Source organism: Drosophila erecta, unplaced genomic scaffold, assembly GCF_003286155.1.
Source record: "Drosophila erecta strain 14021-0224.00,06,07 unplaced genomic scaffold, DereRS2 tig00000000-arrow-pilon, whole genome shotgun sequence".
NCBI classification, from domain to species: Eukaryota; Metazoa; Arthropoda; class Insecta; order Diptera; family Drosophilidae; genus Drosophila; species Drosophila erecta.
Window position 1 is genome coordinate 17,359,786 of NW_020825194.1, and position 20,445 is coordinate 17,380,230.

The following is a 20,445-nucleotide window of genomic DNA, read 5'->3' on the forward strand; positions in this document are numbered from 1 at the left end:
ATTACAAACACACTTTCCACAATTGGTGTCATTTAATACTTTATTTTCTTGTATCCATACAATTAGATATATAGTTATAAGTTTTTATAAATAAATACACAAAACAGTTTTATCCGTTAGATGTAATCCATCCCATCCATCGTGTTTTTATCCCTACATTCTGAATATTCTAAAGTGTATGTCTTGCTTGCAGTGAATGCTTTGTTTCTGTAGTCAGTAGTAACTATTTGAATGACTCTCGTATACGACAATACCAGAGCTGAGAGAGAGCTTAGATCTAAGTGGTTTATCGGATATTAGAGCTATTTTTACCGTGCCTGGAAATCCTATTCGACTATTTACAATATTGCTAGTGAATGTAATGTAATATTTGGCTTATCCTTTTGCTACCCGACTACGCTGCTCATTTAAAACTTATTTCCTACGTACACTTGCGTTTTGGTTAATTCTGGATAAGGGCTAGGATTAAATAGAATAATTGAGATTAATATTACATGCCAATTTTGCAATCGTTTTAGGCTAATCAGTCTAAACAAATCGATGCGAACGCTAATCGCGCAAACGAAAACGAAAATTTATTTAATTTGCTGTCTAAATATTTCATTCTAAAATCAAGCTAGTTCTTAACCTAAGCTGTTTCATTTCCATGGTGCGATTTAGTTCAAGTTTATTGCACATATATTTTAGAGTATGAAGCTGGGAGAGTTAGGCGTAATGCATTGCTCAGGGCAGTCGAGTTAGGTTTTTTGGCCTATTGCACCAAGTCAAGCTGTAGGTTTGTTTGGGTGGGTCGATTTGCATAAACGAAAAGGTTATATGAGCTAAAAGAATATCTTGGCTACCCGTAAGCAGTATTAAGCAGTAGGTTTAAAAGTTATACCTTTTTGAATGAAATATAAGTTTTCAGAAAAGTCAACAAGTAACTAGTCGTAGCCTCGTTTCTCCTTGCGCTTTGACCTTTCAAACAGACGAACATGATTAAAATTATTCATTAACTTTCATTCTACATGATTCAACAAAAAAAACCTAACCACCCTATTGTATGTTTATAACTATGTCGTGTGCTTTGTACTTTCAAAACTGTTGGAGACAGACAGTAGACGTGACAAGAACTAAATAAAGCTGAAAACTTTGCACTTGGCGTTTACCACTAACTATTAGAACTAAACCACAAATAAATATGATAACCATTTCCGCTAAATAGACTGTAGTCATCTTACACCTCCGAGCGAAAAGTAAGGTTGAAGGTTCGCAGCTCCATTGGTTCTAGACTGATCTCGGCCAGAGAACGTATGTGGAAGCTTTCCCTGGACGATTTCTGCTCCGTCCCCGTCAAACTGGTGGCTTCGATTGTATGCAGGCTGAGCCGACCCAGCTGTACATTTCCCAATCCCTTGCTGGACAGCGGACATATGGAATCCAGAGACAATTCACTGCCAGCGCTCACACTGCAATCGAATCCTTGGCGATGCAAAACTAGCAGCGCCGAGGCGGACGGAAACAGTTGCAGCTCCGGATCGGATAGGGTGCGCAGGGTGGTCAGGTGCACGTCACAGGGCAGCGGTCCCTTAGGCAAAAGCCTGACCAAAGGCAGCAATGCAGAGGCCAGTTCTGGCTGCTCCAGATTGCTTACAAAGTACAGATTCGGCGGGTAACGCAAGGCATTTGCCAGGTGCTGAGCCTGCTGACTGAGTACCTTGTAGCTCGGTGGCTGAGTCACATGCTGACCACCCGGGAGGTCCTCCACAAGCAGCCAGAACTTGTGCCGCGTCAGACGGCTGTCCACGACGCCTTCGCCCATTCCCCGATAATCGTCGTACAGTGTACGCCGATCCAGCATTACCTCCAGCTGTCCAGGCTCATAGCTGGCCGCTCCTTGGGCATGAGTGGTCAACAGGGTGAGGCGAACGCGACTGTCCTGAATAAAAGCGCCCGAGGTTATCGGGAAGTAGTTGCCCTCGATGCCAATTGCCGGCACTTTGATACGTCTAAAAGTGTGGAGGACAGAATTAGAAAATGTTTTTCTTTTCCTAAGTTTCTCGACTCACTCATGATACTGGAAACCGTTCTGATCGCTGTAAAAGACGGGAAGCTCCGGCATGGTAGCCGCATCGGCTGGTTCCTTAAGCGGATCCCGCGGCATCGGAACTTGAGCTATGTTATCTATATTGGTGACAAATCGCATGAATAGTTCCGTCTCGCGATTCTTGGGTGGCGGTTCGAAGTCTATATCATTTTCAACATATATCGCTGCATCCAGGTGAGTTCTCGTGTTAAAGATGCGCACCGTGTGCGCCAAAAAGGGTCCATAAATGACAGTCACATCACTGGCTATTGGACCCGAGGTGATAATGATGCGCATGTCCGTATAGCCCTCTAGCACTTCCTTCTCGGCCTCACTCTGTTCAGGATCGGTCTTGAAGAGATATGCACCAGAGTGGAACTGGGCGCTGCGGTAAGCGGCAAACTTGATGTTGCATTGAAGCGGCTTGAGCAACTCCTTCTTCTGGTTCTTACGCGTGATGGTCTTCAGAAAACCGCTCTTCTCGTCGAACAGCAATCGCATGTGAGGATTCTCCAACTGTATATCGCCTGTGTAATACTCGTAATTTTAACTCTTTTAATTTATTTATTTTAATAGAAACTCACCCGCTGGCTTGGCACGCGCCTCAAAAACTGGAGCCGGTGAGGATTCTGCTTCTTCAGCTGGACTCACTGCTGCTGGTTGCGATTCTGTGCAATCGTCACAGTAGATAGTTGCTATATTTCGCTTGAAGTTGACCTCATCCACCTGGACCCGATAAGTGCTCAGGGATAAAGGTTCCAGCTCCGCCACGAACATCACTTCGAACTGGCGCGTCGAGGTGCGAATGCGACCCACAGTGCCAGATACGGATGTGCCCAGACCCTGTTCGTAGGTATCCGTGATATTCCACACTGGATTGATCTGGATGTGATTCAATTCTACACCCTTGTCGTTAAGTATCTTTACATTGGGATGTTGGACGCGTAGCGTGACGACTTCCAACCGCTTTTGAGCCAGCGAATTGTACAAGACAAAGCTGCCTATCGAACCGATGGAAACTGACCCGCCGGCTCCGCCTTCTCCCGCCGGAACAGTGGGCGTCGACTCGTCCCCGTTTGCCATTTGGATGGGCATCTTGCGCGGCAGCTTGTTGAAGTTATCCCGCTCAAATTCACTGAGCAAGAAACCGTGATGTCGAGGCTGACCCTTTTGAAGAAGAAGCTCTAGGCAGGATTCCTGCATCTTCACCATGTTCTGGGTGCTCTCAAACAGGCGCATTGCATAATCCCTCATTACAGCTGCCTTGGATGTACCAGTAATAGCATCGTGGTGCTGGAACAGCCCCAAATTCCGCCTTGCATTAATGATAAGCTCGTAGTTCTTCTCGTATATCTTAATCGCGTTCTCGCGCTTCGCTTGACGAGCAGTGTTGTAAGCCAGGGTGAAGACAATTTCTGCAGATCGCAGCTGATGCTCCAGCTCTGAGCTCAGAAGCTTGTAGAACGGTCGCGTGGTGAAGTAGCCTGACCAGTATGCCGGTCTGCCCTCCGAAAAAATATCGGAATAGACAAAAAAGTCACCCTTAAAGGTGGGAAATCCTGGGGTGCGATCCTTCATGCGCTCCTTGATGGCCTCGAAATAATCACTGGGAGTGCCAAATCGGATATCAGCATTGTAAAGCCTTCGATTGGCCATGATGTGATCAATGAGCTTCTTGTAGTTCTGGTACTGCTGATCCACCTCGCGATCCTTGTTGTATCGGAAGTCATCGCCCACTGGAATGAGGGCCACGTTATGCGGAAACAACGAGGCAGTCCTGGCGTATTGCTCCAGCAGCAACTGCGCTTTTGACTCTAGATTGTCGTCTGTGATGAACTGTGCCTTAACGGAGTACTCGGTGTACTCGCCCGGAATTTTGCGGAAGTCAAAGTTTAGACAGATGAAAGGATGTGGGCCACACGATCCCTTAATTGAGTATATATCGAAGGGCATGTTGTGAGTGAGTAGGCTACCAGTTGCACTATCCTTGTCTTTTCTACTTCTCCAATAGGGTTTCCAGATGAAGTCACCTGACTGCTGTCGTGCAAACCACTGCTTCCAGGCGTAATGAATCCGCTGGATGATGGTTCCCTCGAAATTCGCTCCGGACAGCAGATAGGGCACAGTGCTGCCATGACCGAATGGATCTATGGACCAGCCCACTTTCGGTGTGACATTCAGATTGTTTTTAAGCCACTGATGGCCCTCGATGAGCTGATCTAACATCGGATAGATGTGGACATTCGCCTCATCCGTCATCACCCATCCACCGGTGGTGATTTCAATGCGACCAGCGTCGATCAAACGCTTTAGTGCTCGCTGTTTGGTGGGATGCGCCTGATCCCACCACAGCTGAAGGAAACTGATCTCCGACCAAATGAACGTCATGTCTGTGTATTCCTGCATCTTGGTCACTAGAAGGTTAAGGATTTGCCGGGAATCCGATTGGAAGTAGTTCGTAAACGTCTTTAGCCAGCCAGGATCATTATGGGAGTGCGGAACCACTATGATCTTCAGTGGAGGGCGCTGTTTGTCCTTCTTCTGCGCATCAAATCGCTCCTCAAAGCCACGATCCCAGTACTCCTTCGATCGCATCCATTCCGGCTGTAAAAAATGTGTTTATTTATGTGTTTCTTATCTTGACTGTGGAGCTTCTTCTTACCTGAAAGTCAAACTTGCTGTGCTCCTCGCTGGCGGTTATGTTCGTATTGCTCTGAATCAGTTCATAGCACTTGTCGCCCCAATTAGTGTTGGTGTACTGCTCCTCTGACTGCACCTCCGGCGATCCCGATGTCTGTCCCGACTTTGTTTCCGAGGATCTCTTTTGGTTTGAGGCGATCACAATGTGCTGCTTCTGTAAGTGGATGTTTGAGGATGAACCTCCTCCGACGCTGAAACCAGTTAGGCCACTAAGTGGTGAACCCCGCAATGCCGCCGATGGGGCACCCGTCTCGGAAATGGGCGTTGGATTCGGCTGGCCAATGGAGATGTAGTAGAGGCAGAGCAGGATCGTTACGAACGCCGATAGCAGGCCGATGCAGCGTGCCGATCCGCGGCGAAAGAGCTTGAACGACATCCTCGTCAGTGGACTGCGTTTGCTTGTCCCCGGCAGGGATTCCCCAGAAAGATCTCGCTGCTGGGCTTCTTTACTTGGAATGTTTTCTACATCTGAAACGGTATAACAAGATTTATTATATGTAGATAGCCCATGGGAAGAAAATATTTTGAAATTCCATGATGTTTTAAAAGGTCTCTGCTTTAATCCAAAATAACTAGAATTTAAGCCGATTATACATGCACAAAACGTTAAAAATATGTAGCTTCCCACACATTTAGACCAAGCTGAATCCTGCTTCTGATTTTATTTTCCCCTCACTAATCCTGTCTGGGCTGTCCTTGCCGCAAGAGTGTTTGAATATTTTATACGGAAGAGGGCAGGAAGTTTAGTGGAGAATTTAATTAAACCATAACAAGTGCGAAGAAGGGGAAAGAGTGCCTGGGGCCTGGTGTAAGGAATACATAAATGCTTGTCAGGAATAAGTAAAATTCTAGGCAAGGTGCTTGTATGCCTCTTAACTTCAAGCAAGGAAATGTGAAATTGAAAGGAATAGATAAAGAAATAACACACCTCTGGCCAACTTTTAGTTAATTGTCAAACCCAAAGAAATTTCAGCTTGATAAATGTAGAAATCTATAATCCTCTATGATTCGTGATTAAGTTCAGAGTTCAGCACAGAAACGTCAGCATTTCCGGATTGCCCAGCTACGCAAGTCAAACTTACGAAACGAACTATGCAAACTGAAAACTCAATCAAAAACTCTTCACATGCTCGCAGAACTTTTTGCAATGATGAAATTATTGCATAGTTTGCCACAAACTTTCTCCACCGTAATGGAGCTATGAACTCCGGACAATCCATGGCCAACCCATTGCGGGCAAATAAATTAATGGCCCACAAATGAGAGACAAAAAGGCATGTTGAACAAGTTAGCAATTTCCACAGCTGCACATGATTTATTCACTTTTATTTGCCATTCTCCATAATTTAGGTTTTTATTTCAGTTCGACACGCAGAGAAAAACATGATCTCCTGCCAACTGAACGTTGAATTCAATTTAATTAAAATTTAAAAGCATTTAAGGTCCAACGAGCAGCAGCATCGTTGCATCCATTCAAATGTACCACTGGACTAAAAAGGGGTCCTATGCTAATCAGCGGACATTAACTGATGTTGCCACAAGCCACCACCTGTCACCCAACGGAACCACCATGGCCCCCACTCACATAGCCCTCCGCAAACCACTCTTATGGTAATTTAAGCGGTTCCCCTGTCCCGAGAGCCCCATTCATTTCCCCCATTCATTTTTGCTCCACAGAGAAATGTGGCAAGTGTGCTGCAAAAAAAAATATAATAAAAGAACAGAGAAACCAAAGCGTAAGCTCTCTAGAAATGCTCAGATGGGAGAAATTGTTAAAGATTCTGGCTGCTGGGGAAAGCAGCGTTTTGAGATCTCTGCTGATACTGAAAACTTCTCTTCAGCAACAATTCCCAACAAAGTTTGCCTCAATTATTTCAATTAGTCGAATATTTTCACTTCCTTCCGACCAAGGAACTAAATAACTTCCTGCCAAAAGGAAACCAAAGATGGCAAGCGTCAACTGCTCCGGGCAGCTCGTCCTTGACCCCCATCAAAACGTTTCCCAGTAAATTTATTCAGCATAAGTGCACAGGAAAAATTGGAGTCCGTCTAAAGCTTTGTAAACAACATTTTGTTATCTCATTCAGCAAAATGCCTTAAAAAGCGTTTAAAATAAATGAACGGGAAATGTAGACACAACTTAACTGATTAGTTTATAAGTTAATTTAGAATTATAACTTATTTTACATAAATAATGTGCTACCCGTTTCCGTGCCACTATTTTAGAAATACAACGACTTCGCTGCGTGCTGCTGTCATCACGAATTTTGAGAAGAGTTTTCTAGCAAATTTGATTCCATTGCAAATTGCACTTTGTCAACCATTTTGTCAGCTCCGAATGGATGACAACCTTCATCTGGCAGTCAGCACATATAGCTCCTTCGGTTTCCTTTGACGTGTTATCCTTTTTTTCTGTGGCTGCTTTCCGTCACTTTTCTCCTTCTGCCCAATATAATTTCGAATTGGAAAATGACTTTGTTTTGTTTCCTTTTGCCTTAGTTCCTTTCCTGTCTTTTGCTGATTGTGGGTACTCGAGTTTGTGTGATATTCCATCCGTCCCTATTCAACAGAGGACCCAACTCAAAAAGTCAGCTTTACTGATATCCTAGTTCCTTTTCGTCCTTGCCCTTTGCTCTGCTGTTTTCTTTCCCCCTTTTGCGCCCCCATTGACCCCTTGAAATCCCCCTGAAGGAGCTTAATTTCGTTTGGAGTTGCAACTTGAGGCGCCCATGTGAATGCTTTCAATGCAAATGGATATATTTGCCCTGCTGAGTTGGAAAAATCAAGGGTATGTAGGTGGGTATTTTGACTTAACGCATCTTTTGTTATCTTTTCTTTATTTTATTGTTTAATAATTTATTTTATGTTATATATTATTTATATCAATTGTGTGGCTGAAGTAATTATAACCCTACACTTCAAGGGGTATCTAATAGCCTAATCCCCTGATATACATTGTGTCTGTGATGTATTGGTTGGCTCGGTTGGTATTCTTTATGCGCCTGCCAACCAAATTTGTAGTTTTTGTGTATGGAAAACTTTTCTGAAAGCCCTACGAATCAATTGTAAACTTTGCTGTTAGCTATTTTCCTCTTTTTATAGGTGGAAGTCGAACTTTTGTATCGCTGTTATTCAATTTCATAATAATTTTCAAATCGAATTTTAGTTTACAAACTTTTCTACAATTGAAAAGGGAAACAAATTAGTCGCTTTTTGGCATTATTTATGTTGGAAAATAATCACGATCACGACACCTTTTAAATGGCATTTCCTTTTAATTAAAAGTTTCTAGCAAAAAATTAATTGAAAGTCACTGCAATCACCTAAGAAAGCCGAAAAAGAAGGCCAAGAAAGAGGACAGAAGGCAGAGCTGTAAACGCAAACTCAGTTAAAAAATGGTGAACGTTGGAGGCCAAAAACGACAAGAACAAAAACAATAGTTTGCATAAATGGCACGGAAATTGCAGCTGCAGCTGAAGGCAAAAAAAAAGAGGGCCTCAACAATCTGAAATGGTTTGAAAACTGTTTTCTTAGCGGCAGACGCAAAAAGTTCCCCCAAAAAACAGCCAAGAAAAAACGTAAAGAGAAAATAAAGCTGAACAAGTCCAAGTTTATATACCCTTCTATAGCCTATAGAAATGAATAGTAACCAAGTTATATGGTTTACAACAGAGCATAGAGCAACACCTCGGAAGTTAGTAGTTGCACAAAGATATTGGCTGTTAGCAAACCTTTATCTTTATCTAAAATTAAGTTCTGCATTTATAAAGCCTTTTAGAACTGTAAAATGTTGCCTAAAACTTAACCAAAGTATACTAAAACAAATTTCAACTCTGACTTTGGACTTTGGGAGTGGCAGCTGAGATTCGCTCTGCTCCTCCTTTGCCAATGTCAGAGAAATGGGCAATGAGAGCCACGCCAAAGGGGCAAGGAGTCTAGCAAGGTCCCAGAACTTTACAAAGAGTTCATGCTTTTTTAATTAAAGAAACTAACGTTGCACCAAAGCGACCGAGGGGGCACACAGAGGGTGAACAAGCAGTTATGGCAATTTTCCGGAGCAGATGAGCATGAGTAATGCGCCGGTTAAGCCGCCAGTAGAGCGTGTGGGCTTGGCATGTGCCCACCATATAATCATATGAGACTCAAAAGAAACAAGTCCAAAAAATAACTTCAGACCATCCGGGCCAAGTTGGGCCAAACTATAGCAGGTCATTAGCATAGTCAGCGAGGCAAAAAACCAAAAGCAGGCCTACAAATGATGAGTAGTTTCGGGTGGGGGCGACATATGGAGGGCAATTACCAGAGGAAGTTGTCAAGATCTAGCTTAAGATTACTGTAATCAAGATTGCTCCACTTTTCATTTCACATCTTATAATTGCATTTTAACCATCAAAAGACGCATAGCAGTAAATTGTGGGTGTACTTTGAATCCATTGTTGCAATAAGCCATATTTAGATTAAAATTTATGGAAAGCAATTACCTTTCCCTACATGCAATAATGTAAATAGAGTGTTACAACCATCAATTACTTATATACTTGGTATGTATTACTTTAATGTTAGGATGAGAAACCTAGCATGTGTTCTACATTTTTCCCAACATAATCTAATAATTTTTGTTATTCTTTTTAATTTTTTTAAGTTTGTACCTGCACACGACACACAAAAATATTACCCTTGTGTTAGAAATCTCATTAAAACCTACCCGTTGCTTTCATCTTAAGATTTACGCGTTTCTATTTTATGTTATGTCCCACAACCCATAAAACAAAGTCGCTCCCCACATATCACACCTTTTGCGACTTACCCACAATTGAGTAAATGGAACCAAAATAAAAAAATTAGAAAAAAGCACTCCCGCTGCTGAAGGGCCCCCTGTTAATGGCAAGCCAACGAAGCGAACGAGGAAATTTTTTAGGGGACCGAGGAGCATGGAGCATGTATACATACACTACATGTGGGTACATAGCTATGTAACTATGGACTTGATGCCGTTAGACAAGCAGAACTTTGGAGCTAGCCCGTCGAATTCACAGTTACTCACTTATGCAGCGACGCCATACGTGACATATGGACCAAGGTACAAAATAAAAAAAAAAACATTACAGTCTGTGCCCATAAACTTGGCCAAAAGCACGGCCAGTCCGAACCATATATGGATTGCCTGGCGCGGTGGGAGGGAAAAACCAGCGGGGGTAGCGCCAATGTTGATTAAATGTCAACAGGAAAAAACAATATACGAGTGGAGCTATATGCGGTACTGGAGCATACGGTATAACCACATCCATACCGATGGGTTTCCATGATTCCCACAGGAATTGAGACCCAGCAATGGTGAGAGGAGAAAGTTGCTCCTCGATCGCTATGGTTTATGGTTGATTTCCTCTAGCGGTTTCGGTTATTAAGCAATCAAAACTCATTTGCTAATATCTGCAATTGATTGGGATAAAAGTGGTCCACACACAGAGATAAATAGAGAGCTCTTCCGTTACAGGCACTTGAACACTAATCAAATAGACCACGGTACATTTTGCCAATTAGGTGAGTCCAATTGATTTGCCACTAATTAATGGAATCTCTATGCCAGCCTACACGGCGCCATTCGGATTATTGCAAATAATTTAAAATTACCCTGATTTTGAAGCTAAAAGTGTATGCAGAATGACTGAAATGCAGCCTTTCTCTTTTATGACTTTGATGCTTTTAAAGTTGTATTTACTATGTTTGCTTCATGCTAGGAAAACATATGATTTATTAGAGTGTTAAAAACCCAATTACTATTCATTTTAAACTTTATATATGCCAACAGAAATTCCTAGATTTACTTAAGTAGCTACTTTCTGAGTTTCCTTAAAGCGACCATTTCAACAATTTATGATTCCATTTGGTAGGGGTTCCCCTATTTGTTTATTGATATGGCTTGGACAAAGCTTAACGCCAAAAGCTATAAAATGCTTTAGATGCTGACAAAGCACAAGTCGCCTCATAAAATGTGCGTCTTTTTTTCCCGGAACGTGAGACTTCTTACATTGTGCGGAAGGTTTGTTGGCGTTTGAGTTGGTCTGGTTTTTGCATTGTTTGGCGAAAAGTACGCAGAGGAAAATGAAATGAAAATTAATTCTTGTTTTTGTTTTCCATTTTTTTCACGCAAGACCAAGACAAAAGGAAAATGGGCAGGGGTCTTGGGGAGCACTGCGAACAATAACAACGTTTATGGCTTTGATTATGAAATTTTCCGTTTCAATTTCATGGAGCTAAACGGTGGGAAAAGACTCACTCCCCTAGATTGTAATGCATATAAAAGCAGGTTTACAGTTACCGATCGCTTCCATATAAGTAAAAATGACTTAGGTCCTCATACGGTGGGAACTTTGAGTGAATTGGAACCTCTCAAGCGTTTTGACACCATTCGCTGCCCAAAGATCCAGATACTAGACTGATGTGAAGTGGGTCTCTTGTCTCCTTTCTGTTTACCTAACGAAATAAAAGTTCTGACTCACTGTTGGTTTAAAGTGTTAACTAATTGCGGGCTTGAAGGTAATGAGGGCTCCAAAGCGGATTTCCTTCGAATTACGAAGAATATCTTAGGCAGTTTAAGAGCCCCAGACCGTTTTATACATTTTTTGGTTGAAAACATATATATATAATATATAATAGGGTTTATTACTTTGCCTCTTAATTGTTATATATGCCAACATGTTTTAAATACTACTAATTCAGTAGGAAGTAAGAATGAAATCTATGTTGGCAGAATATGTGCTCATAATGAAATAAATAAATAAATACTTCACACAAATCGACGTTTATGGTTACTACGAATTTGCAATCGGAAATGCATTCCGCTTTTTTGTAACCATTTTTGCTACGATGTACAAATTTTCAGCTTGTGATAATATTAATTAGCTCACATAAACAACAACATAATTTATGGTGCTGTTTATATATGGTCTTTTATTTCGTAATTGTCAAAGCCAATTAAAAGGTGTTTGAAATAATGGCTGCAAGCAATTTCCAAATTGAAAACGCATTCATAAATTATTAATTGTTAAATGGTAGAGAATAGACTGTTAGAATCTATTGCTTTGTTTGCCAAGTTAAATATGGAAGCGAATGACATTTTCTGAAACTTCAGTGGCTGTATTTTCACTCACGTATCAATTGTTGCCTTCTACCAACAGATTTCCAAACGAATTCCATGGCGACTGGTTAGCAAAACCGTTTTCAATGTCCAACGATGATTGGCCAAAGATGACCATTTAAGCCCAGAGCGGGTTCTGCACTATTTGGCAAAACACTATACCGCCAGCTTATTACCACGCCCGCCAACCAAGTGTAACAACTGTGGCCAAAGCCGAATGACACATGGCCAACAGCAAGCCGTGGCTAACTGGGATAAGTCCGATAATAATGGAACATCCATCCGGAACATCCATCAGCGACGTGTTCCATACGTTTCGGCCACTTCATGGCGCACTCCCCGCTTGTTTTTCTTCACGCATCATTAGCAGCCGCCTGGTACTAATTTGTACATATATGTATATATTATATACGGTGTTCCAGGCAGATCACCATCGACATCGAATGATTACTTTGTGCGAGTCGGTTTATGCGGTAAAGCGATACGATTGCATGATGACATGACATCGCAATAACCAAAAACCTGCCACCGGAAAATTGACAGCACTAGCACGCCATCCGCCAACCAACGTGGATGGGGGACATTTGAGTATGAGCTAATGGAAATAAATAATAACCGCATGGAGTTGTAGTCGAAGTCGGACTTCCATAAGTTGCCATCCGACTCTTGTCTTTGTGGGGGTCGCGTTTGATTCAGCTAATTTTAGTGGCACGAAACCGGGAAAATACACTTATCGTGGCAATCGATACACTTGCTGTCTTTAGTGACAAGCATCCAGGAAATTGAAGGGGGAATGATCCCCAGCTTGTGGCAGAAACCTGAAACTTAGGGCATCAACTCTTAGTTTCTGTTCCTGGAATGATGAAGATATTCAATGCGATGTGAAAAATATGCATTACAAACAAATTCTGATTAAGATGTGTGGTTTTATTTAATAGGAAATTTGCTACGAGTTATAGGAATTGCAAGATAGCTAATCTCAATAAAATGAAATGCTGCATAATTAATGTACAAGTTTGATAACACTTTCAAAAATCAGTATCTCTTTTAATGATATTTATATATTGCAAATAGCTTCACGTCTCGTATTAATATAGCATAAAAGCAAGCCAATGAGATATGAATTAGCAGCATGAATCACCTAAGAAACCGCAAGAAACGCATTTTGCAATGGCGTCCCAACATTTCTCATTGTTAGACCTTAAAATAAACTGCAATTTACATGTCTATTACATAAACTTACATTACCAACTTACACACGAATCGGGATGGCAAAAAGTCCTTTCGTCCTGGCGCGGAACAAGGACAAAACACATAAATCAGCGCCTGCACACAAACACAGACACACAACCAAGCGGACACTCGCAAAACGCAGGGCTAAAAGTTTTCCCTTGTTTCACACAATGCTGCAAGCAAAAGGATGCGAAAAGTTTCCACGTTTTTCTCGCTTAATTTAAATGAATGCACGTCGGATTGAATCCTTTATTGGCTCTGAATGGAATACTCGTAATTAGAGACAAAGCTACAAAGCCATTGTTGACCTTTCACTCTGATTTGCTCTAGCAATCCCCCATCCGCCAGGCTTCCCCCTCAATTTATTTGTATTTTTCCACTCGCGTTGTCCTTGCCGGCGAGAAAAGGATCGAATCGAACAGCTGTCTGCAGGAGCTCAGCGACGCACCCACTGCCAGCGACCGAAAGCAACTGAGCCGCGAAACGAGGAGCCACAGGAATCGTGGCATCGTGGAATCTCCTTTCCGCCGGAGCTCGGCTTGTGTTCGGGTCGCCTCGGCTCGTTGGCAGCCGGCAATTGCAGCAGCACCAGCCACACTTCCCCCGCCCTCAGGTGGAGGTCCCTTCACCAGTGATGCGCACTTGGACATATTAAAAATAAAAAAACATTAAAGGCCGGTAGATATCATGGTTGAAAAGATAAGAGCAAATCCATTCTTTTCTCAGCTACAAAGATATTTCTAAAAGTAAAAATTTGTCGGGTTTTAAAAGCATTTAATTTCTGGAAATAATTTGTTATATGGGGCCACCAAAAATGTGAGCGGATTTAGCGTTGATAAGAAACCAGACATCAAATATCCAACTGTATATTTTTTAATAAAGCGTCTGTATAACTTTTTTTTCTGCTATAACAGGAATGCTAAACCATTTTATTGAAGTACACAACACGATTGAAATGTAAAACAAAATAGTAAAGTAATATAACCAAAATGAAATTTTTGTAGGTATTTTTAAAGATTTATCTCAGCTACTTTTTAATATGCCATAAAGGGCATCCCCAGAACGACGGTTGCGATCTATTCATGCAAGTTGTTGCTGGCTGCGTTCTGTTGGCCAGTTTTGGCCTTAGTATTTGCTTTGTCGGCGCCATCAACATCAGCGCCATGTAGTCACCGCCCCTCACCTGTAAACCCCTCCCCTGCACCAGGTTACTCCCTTCGAGGGCCTTGGAGTGCGAAGGTGTTCGCCACATCGCCCCTTTTTCTCATGTCGTCTTGGAGCAGCAGCTGGAATTAGTTTTGTTTTACAACTGGGTGAGGTGGGAAGCATCAACTGGGATTCCCGATGGCTCCTCCTGTTTGTCAAAGGAGGGAATTGCTTTGGGTTGTTGCTTTTTTCTCAAGTGTTGACAGCTGTACTTATTAATTATTTCTGTTGCTTCTTGCGATTATTTGAGAAAGAAATCCACACTGAATGGAAAAGGTGATGACTTGTAGGAAAAAATTTAAGTATGGTTTCCTTGCATGATTAAATCTATTTTGCTGTTATAACAATATCGTATTTAGACTGTGAGATACTTTTCTGCTATCTTTGCCTTTATAAGCTGTTCTTTTCAACCACTTTCACAGCTCCTAAAAAAAGTTATTTTGTGTGCAGCTCGTTTACACCTTCTTTTATAGCACTTCAGTTTGCACATAATATTCTTTATTTGTTGTAAAGTTCTTGAACGTCTTTGGCTATTGGCGAAGCCATTTTGGTTCCTTTACTGCCACAACGTGGAAATCTTTACTTTGGCATTAATCTGCGAACTCATTTACGGAGCTTGTTCCTGTCCAGAAGTGGGATCAGGAAATGTAAGAGCACTTCGTTCGCTAAATCCTTACTTCTAATGCATATGAACGTCATTTAAATGACTCAAAAGGCGATTCAAATGGTGATTAGTCATTAATCATTAATGTTATGTTGAAATTTATATTCAGTTAAACTTCATAATTATGGTTTATATTATGTATGGGAATTCTTTAAAATTGGCATTGCAAAATGAGTATCCCAAGCAAGGTAACTGCACGTAGTTTGCGAATGTTAATTACTAAATTTGTGTTAATTTATATTAATTAGTATTAATGACAGAAGCTACTTTACATCTAATTACATCCTGCTCCTGCTATAATTAGGGAACATTCTAGTCTGCTTAGATTAATGGAATCTCGACTGGTTTTTTGGTAATTTGAAATTTTCCGCTTGTGGAGCTAATGAATGTCAATAGTTTCAGTTACAAATCTTGGAATATAAGTTTTGTTCAGCCTCCGGAGAGGACTCACCCTCGACGGACTTTCAGCACTTTTTCTCAGCCGGCTGCCAGCGAGCAATTAACTTTGAAAAATGCCTGGAAACAAGTGGCAGAAGGAACCGGAGCCGGAGCAGGAGTAGAAGCAGGATAAAGCCAGGAGGCCAGGTCCCTGATGGCTGGTGAGTGATGGCGGATGGGTGGATGGATGAAGTGGGAAGAAGTGAGGAGAGTGCATCTCGAGTGGCTGACTTGGCTGGTAGCTTCAAGTGGCGAATAAGCTCTCCTAAACGGGACAAGACAAAGGAACCCGACCAGAACACTGGAGAATACTCCTCCAGCCCAGTAACTTCCAGCCGTTTTAGTTGGAAAAAATGGGGGGTGTTGTGGGGCAGAAGGTCGTTGTTTATCGATTGCCAAGTAAAGCAGCCATAAAAGGGAGCACCGAGACCGAGGAATGGCGAACAAAACAGAGACGGAAAGAGAGCAATCGAGAATTGGCACAGGCCCTTGAAAAAGTTGTTGGCACTGCCTGTTGTTTTCTTCAGTGTTCAGCGTTCAGTCCTCTGTTTGTTGTCTTGTTGTTTGTTGCCGAGCATAAGCCCACGCAAATAAGACGGCGACGACCGACAAACGACAACGAAGATGGGCCACAAAGACGATGATGATAATTATGATGATGGCCACGGCGAGCGGAACAAGTGCAAGTGAAGGCATTAGCAGGAGATGCGGGACCAAGGTTCTTAAATTAAGATCAAAGTCTGGCAATCACTAATCGTTTACCAACCAAAAAGCGTTATCTCAAAGAATTTCTCATAGCTTTATGGCCTAATTAAAGTTCATATATCCCAAAAACAGCTGAATACTTATGTCGCTAGAGGCGAAATACTCGTACTAGAGATATTAACAACTATTTTCTGAAAATTTCGTTTTAGAAGGACAATAAAAACTGATTTATTTCATGCTATATCCATAACAATCACATCGAATAGCCTCATCTCAGTTTGTTATGATTAAAGATTAAATTCAATTAACAAATCTGATAAAAATCTTCGATCCTGAAATATAACCAGGTATTATTTTCCCGCTGACAAATAATTCGTTTTTGTTCATACAGATTAAACTGCAGATAGCCGTCTGCAAAGTTTTAATTCGCTGTGTATATTGATAACTTTGTTCCAGCACCTCCGCATAAAAGTTTAATTCTGAATGGATCCCAACATCTGCTTGTTGAACCTCCCGAAGCCCTTTATTGTGGCCCCCATCCCCTGGCCAATCCCCTTTTGCATTTACGGCCTGCCAAATGGCCATCTGGCAGCCGGTGGCCAAGCGATTGAGGGCAGAGATTCGGACTCGGAGGAATGGCAGAACGGCAGACGGAACGTTGTCAAGCATCGAAAATCCCGACCAGACTGCGGGGCCTGGACTCATTGAACCACAAGATGAATACAAAGATGCCAAATCAACTCGAACGAGTTTCTGCGGCCTGCAGTGCTCATTGGTGGTGGTGGTAGTGGTGGTTATGGTGGTGATGGTGGCTCCTTTCCCCCACTTGTCCACTTGGTCCACAGTGTTCGGTTTTCGGGTCAATTGCATCCTACCGGCTTGTTGGCAGCACTCGAAGCCAAAGCGACATTTGAGTTTTGCACTCGGCCTAAACGTGCAACAACGACGACGAGGCTGCTCCAATGGAAGCCCCATTCCGGCCAAGTGCGTGCAACGTTTGTCAAATTGCCAGTTGCCGTCGAGAGTGCAGTGTTGTTTTCCCGTTTCAAGACCCAAATTCCCCATCCTTGCTATATAGCGCCCCAATGGCCCCCAACGACGGTTGACAAAACCAGGCTTCGGTGGCAGCAACAATAACATTAACAACCGCAACATTTGTAATGGAAATTCCTGCATTAAAATCTCTTTTATTGTTTTCGTTCATACACTTCAAATGAGGTTATGGGGAATTTTTCATTGCATAGAAAAATTTACGATTTAATAATAAGTTACTCATCGAACGGTATATAAATGGATCGTATTTGCAGTTGCAATTTAGAACCTGTTTCAAAATGTAAAACTTGTTTGTTATGCCATTAAGTTTATATACATACATTCTTATACATTTTTGCTGCAAGTAATCTAGACTCTCTGAATAAAATTGATTAAACCACATACAAAAAAATAATTCGTTATTTGTAAGTTATATATTTAATCATATAGACTTCCTTCAAGAAAATAAACCTTAATGTCCTAATAAAGGTAGGCAAAACTTATCCAACAATTAAAACATGTTTGAGAAGTGCCAGCTAGAGTAACCAAAGTTCCAAAACACCCCAGAACTTGGCTCTTCTTCCGGACTTTTTGTTGGTTTAATTTTTTGTGGTTGGTATTTGATTCTCTTTTTTTGCCAGCTGTTGAGTGCAAGTGCCACTGGCTTTGTTGCTGCTATTGGTGTTTTGGCCGGTTTTTTGTTGCTTTTGTAGCTGCAGTAACTGTTGCGGTTCCGTCAACGTCATCATCATCCCCGGTCGTTTAGAGCACCCCGGGGAAGTCAATGAACCTGCCTGCCAGGCCTCTAATATCGAGAGCCCAAACCAAATCCCTTTAGATGCATGGGCAACCTGGCCACTTGACCATCGACGACGGGGCCTGGCTTTCAATTTCGGGTCGTTACATTTGATGACAGATCGATTGTTATGATTATGGGAGAATTTATGCCCGCTGCAGCTATTCCCTGCCAGTGAAATGGGATGTCCATGCAAATGAGGCGGCTGATTCTTGAAAAGCTACGAGCTAATGTCGAAAAGTTGCAAATTAGCAAAAAACGATCTAAGGCGAATAGAGTCACCATGAGAACCTGGGTACTGGAATTCCAGTTTTATGTTTGTTCAAAGTCAGATCCTAATCGAAAAGTTAGTGTGGATAACTTAATTCGACGCGACACGCAAAGAAATAAAATCTCTCTCAAAATGGATTTACTACCTGTACAAAAAAGGTAATGGGTTTTCTTAAGAATTGAGTAAGTCCATTAAAGTAGTGAGAATAATAAATTGCAATCAGTATACGAATTCGAAAGCAGAAAATCGTTTGTGATGTGATTTTCTAATCTATTGTTATTTCCCCCAGTAACATTTTGATTATAATGGATTATCATCGTTTACTGTTCTCGTTTTGTTTATATTATTTATTGGATTTATTATATTTACTGCTAACAATATCATCATAGTTTTACTCTGAGTTAAATACAACCGAGACACTTAGTAGCTCAATTAAAGGGCTGAATACTACCATAAAATGTTCCCGTTTATTCAAAAAATTAACATAATACTGACAAATTAAAGTAAAAGCAAAGTGGGCTAAGTGAATTCAAAAGCGACTGAGACCAATGGCTTCTAATTACCACATAACTGCTACAGAAATAACAGGCGTGCGAAAACCCAATAGTGGAAACAAACAGCAAACAGGGGACCCCAAAAACCAGATAGTTGGATAAGAAGGGGGCTCCAAGGTGGGGATGGCGATGGGAATGGGGATAAAAAGAGTAGAGTAGTAAGCGCCCGTTGAGCGAGAAAAGTGAAACGGACACCGCAACAATGAAAAAATCAATTTAAATTGAATTATACAATGCCAGCACTCGGCGAACACAAATAAAAGCGAATTGCATGGCACAACAAAAGTGGAAATGAAACCAAAACGAGATGCCTAAACGGGTTTGGCGTGCCCCCCATTAAAGATATGAGCTATGTTATAATATGGTATGGTACATAAAAGATGAAACGATTCTCAATGAATGGTGGGCCTAAGCTGAGAATCGAGGAATCGAGTAGGGTTAAATAAAGATGAGCTGCATAAATTAAAGACAAGACGCCTGCCTGTCCATTATTTTTCCTCCTCTGCCGTTTGCAATTTTGTAACACTTTGTCTGCTCCGATTCGCATGCTGGTTTTATTTATAACCAATCCCATTGCGAATCGAGTGCAGAATCGGTCTAGACGGATAACTTAATTGGGATCCCCGAGCTCTGAAAGACACCCAATTTCCTTTGTTCGAGACTGAGAAATCCGGTTTTCCGCTTCCTTTTTCTTTTGGTCAGGATAAACAGACGCTTCTTGGAGGGTGGTTTATATATATATAATCAATATAGCAAGTGCCGCAAATCGCCGCTTTCGATTTCTTACCTTTTGTGGAACGCGGCTTTTGTTTATAACTTTTCGGTTTCCATCAAACTCCCACGCACACACACATGTCCACGCGATACAGTTACAATTTTGCCGTAATCCTTGACACACCACACACACACGGGCACTTTACACCCGCGCAAAAACAATTACAATCGAAGACAACGGGACATAAAAAATGTGCTTTATTGGTCGAATTGATTCGATGGCTCAAAGCTTAAGCAACGCTTGATTATCTCGAGGATTACCGCGTCGTCGCGAATCAATAAAATGCCGCAATGCGTCCTAGCGGCAATGTTGTTAGGACTAAAACACTCAAAAAGCATCCGCTCCACATCCGAACGATTTGAAAATATATCGACTACTGGCCGTTGGTTTGGTCGTAAGTGATTTCTAGTACATTTTTGCGTTTGTAATTTTTGTGGTATTTTTCTGCGGTCACATTAGAGCGCCAAGGCGGCGGAAGAGGGAAACTTTGATTGCAGTTTTTAATGAAAATTTTATAATTTTTTGGATTTTTTGCTTAATAATATAAGGTCGTTTGCTGGAGGTATTATTATACTTCCTATTATAAGCTTATCACTTGGTGAACATTTTTTTTTGTAAACAAAACTAATTACTTTTTGTTCTGTGGTAACCACTTTGTGAACTACAGTAAAATAAAAAATAAGTGTAGTTTGCATAGAACAAAATTAAAGCATCGTTTAAAAAAAAGCCTATAATAACTTTAAAACAGTTTCCTTAAGAGTATTTTAAACACAAATCATTGAAATTCATAAATTTGGCGCTCTATGCTTAACTTGCTTCTTCTGTCTCGTTCACTCAAATCTATTCGATATCACTCGATAAATCCCAA

The 20,445-nt window shown here is 41.6% G+C and overlaps 1 protein-coding gene across 2 annotated transcripts; it reads right to left on the reverse strand.

The window, feature by feature from the left end:
- Nucleotides 1-29: 29 nt before the first annotated feature.
- LOC6553108 (alpha-mannosidase 2) lies at nt 30-19,958 on the reverse strand. 2 transcript variants are annotated; one of them, XM_015154323.2, is made up of 5 exons: nt 19,590-19,958; nt 4,728-5,233; nt 2,650-4,669; nt 2,049-2,592; nt 30-1,988 (listed from the first exon to the last, which is right to left on the reverse strand). In XM_015154323.2, the coding sequence occupies exons 2-5, from the start codon at nt 5,139-5,141 to the stop codon at nt 1,217-1,219; spliced, it is 3,750 nt and encodes a 1,249-aa protein (XP_015009809.1). In that variant the 5' UTR covers nt 5,142-5,233; nt 19,590-19,958; the 3' UTR covers nt 30-1,216. The 2 variants fall into 2 exon arrangements, with proteins under 2 accessions (XP_015009809.1, XP_001980103.1); XM_001980067.3 differs by lacking the exon at nt 19,590-19,958 and adding an exon at nt 13,160-13,634.
- Nucleotides 19,959-20,445: the final 487 nt, after the last annotated feature.

Coding starts and splice junctions, on each gene's coding strand:
- LOC6553108 (XM_015154323.2), bottom strand. CDS start 5,141: ATGTCGTTCAAGCTCTTTCGCCGCGGATCGGCACGCTGCATCGGCCTG. Junction 4,670..4,727: donor ACAGCAAGTTTGACTTTCAG/GTAAGAAGAAGC, acceptor CATTTTTTACAG/CCGGAATGGATGCGATCGAA. Junction 1,989..2,048: donor AACGGTTTCCAGTATCATGA/GTGAGTCGAGAA, acceptor CCACACTTTTAG/ACGTATCAAAGTGCCGGCAA.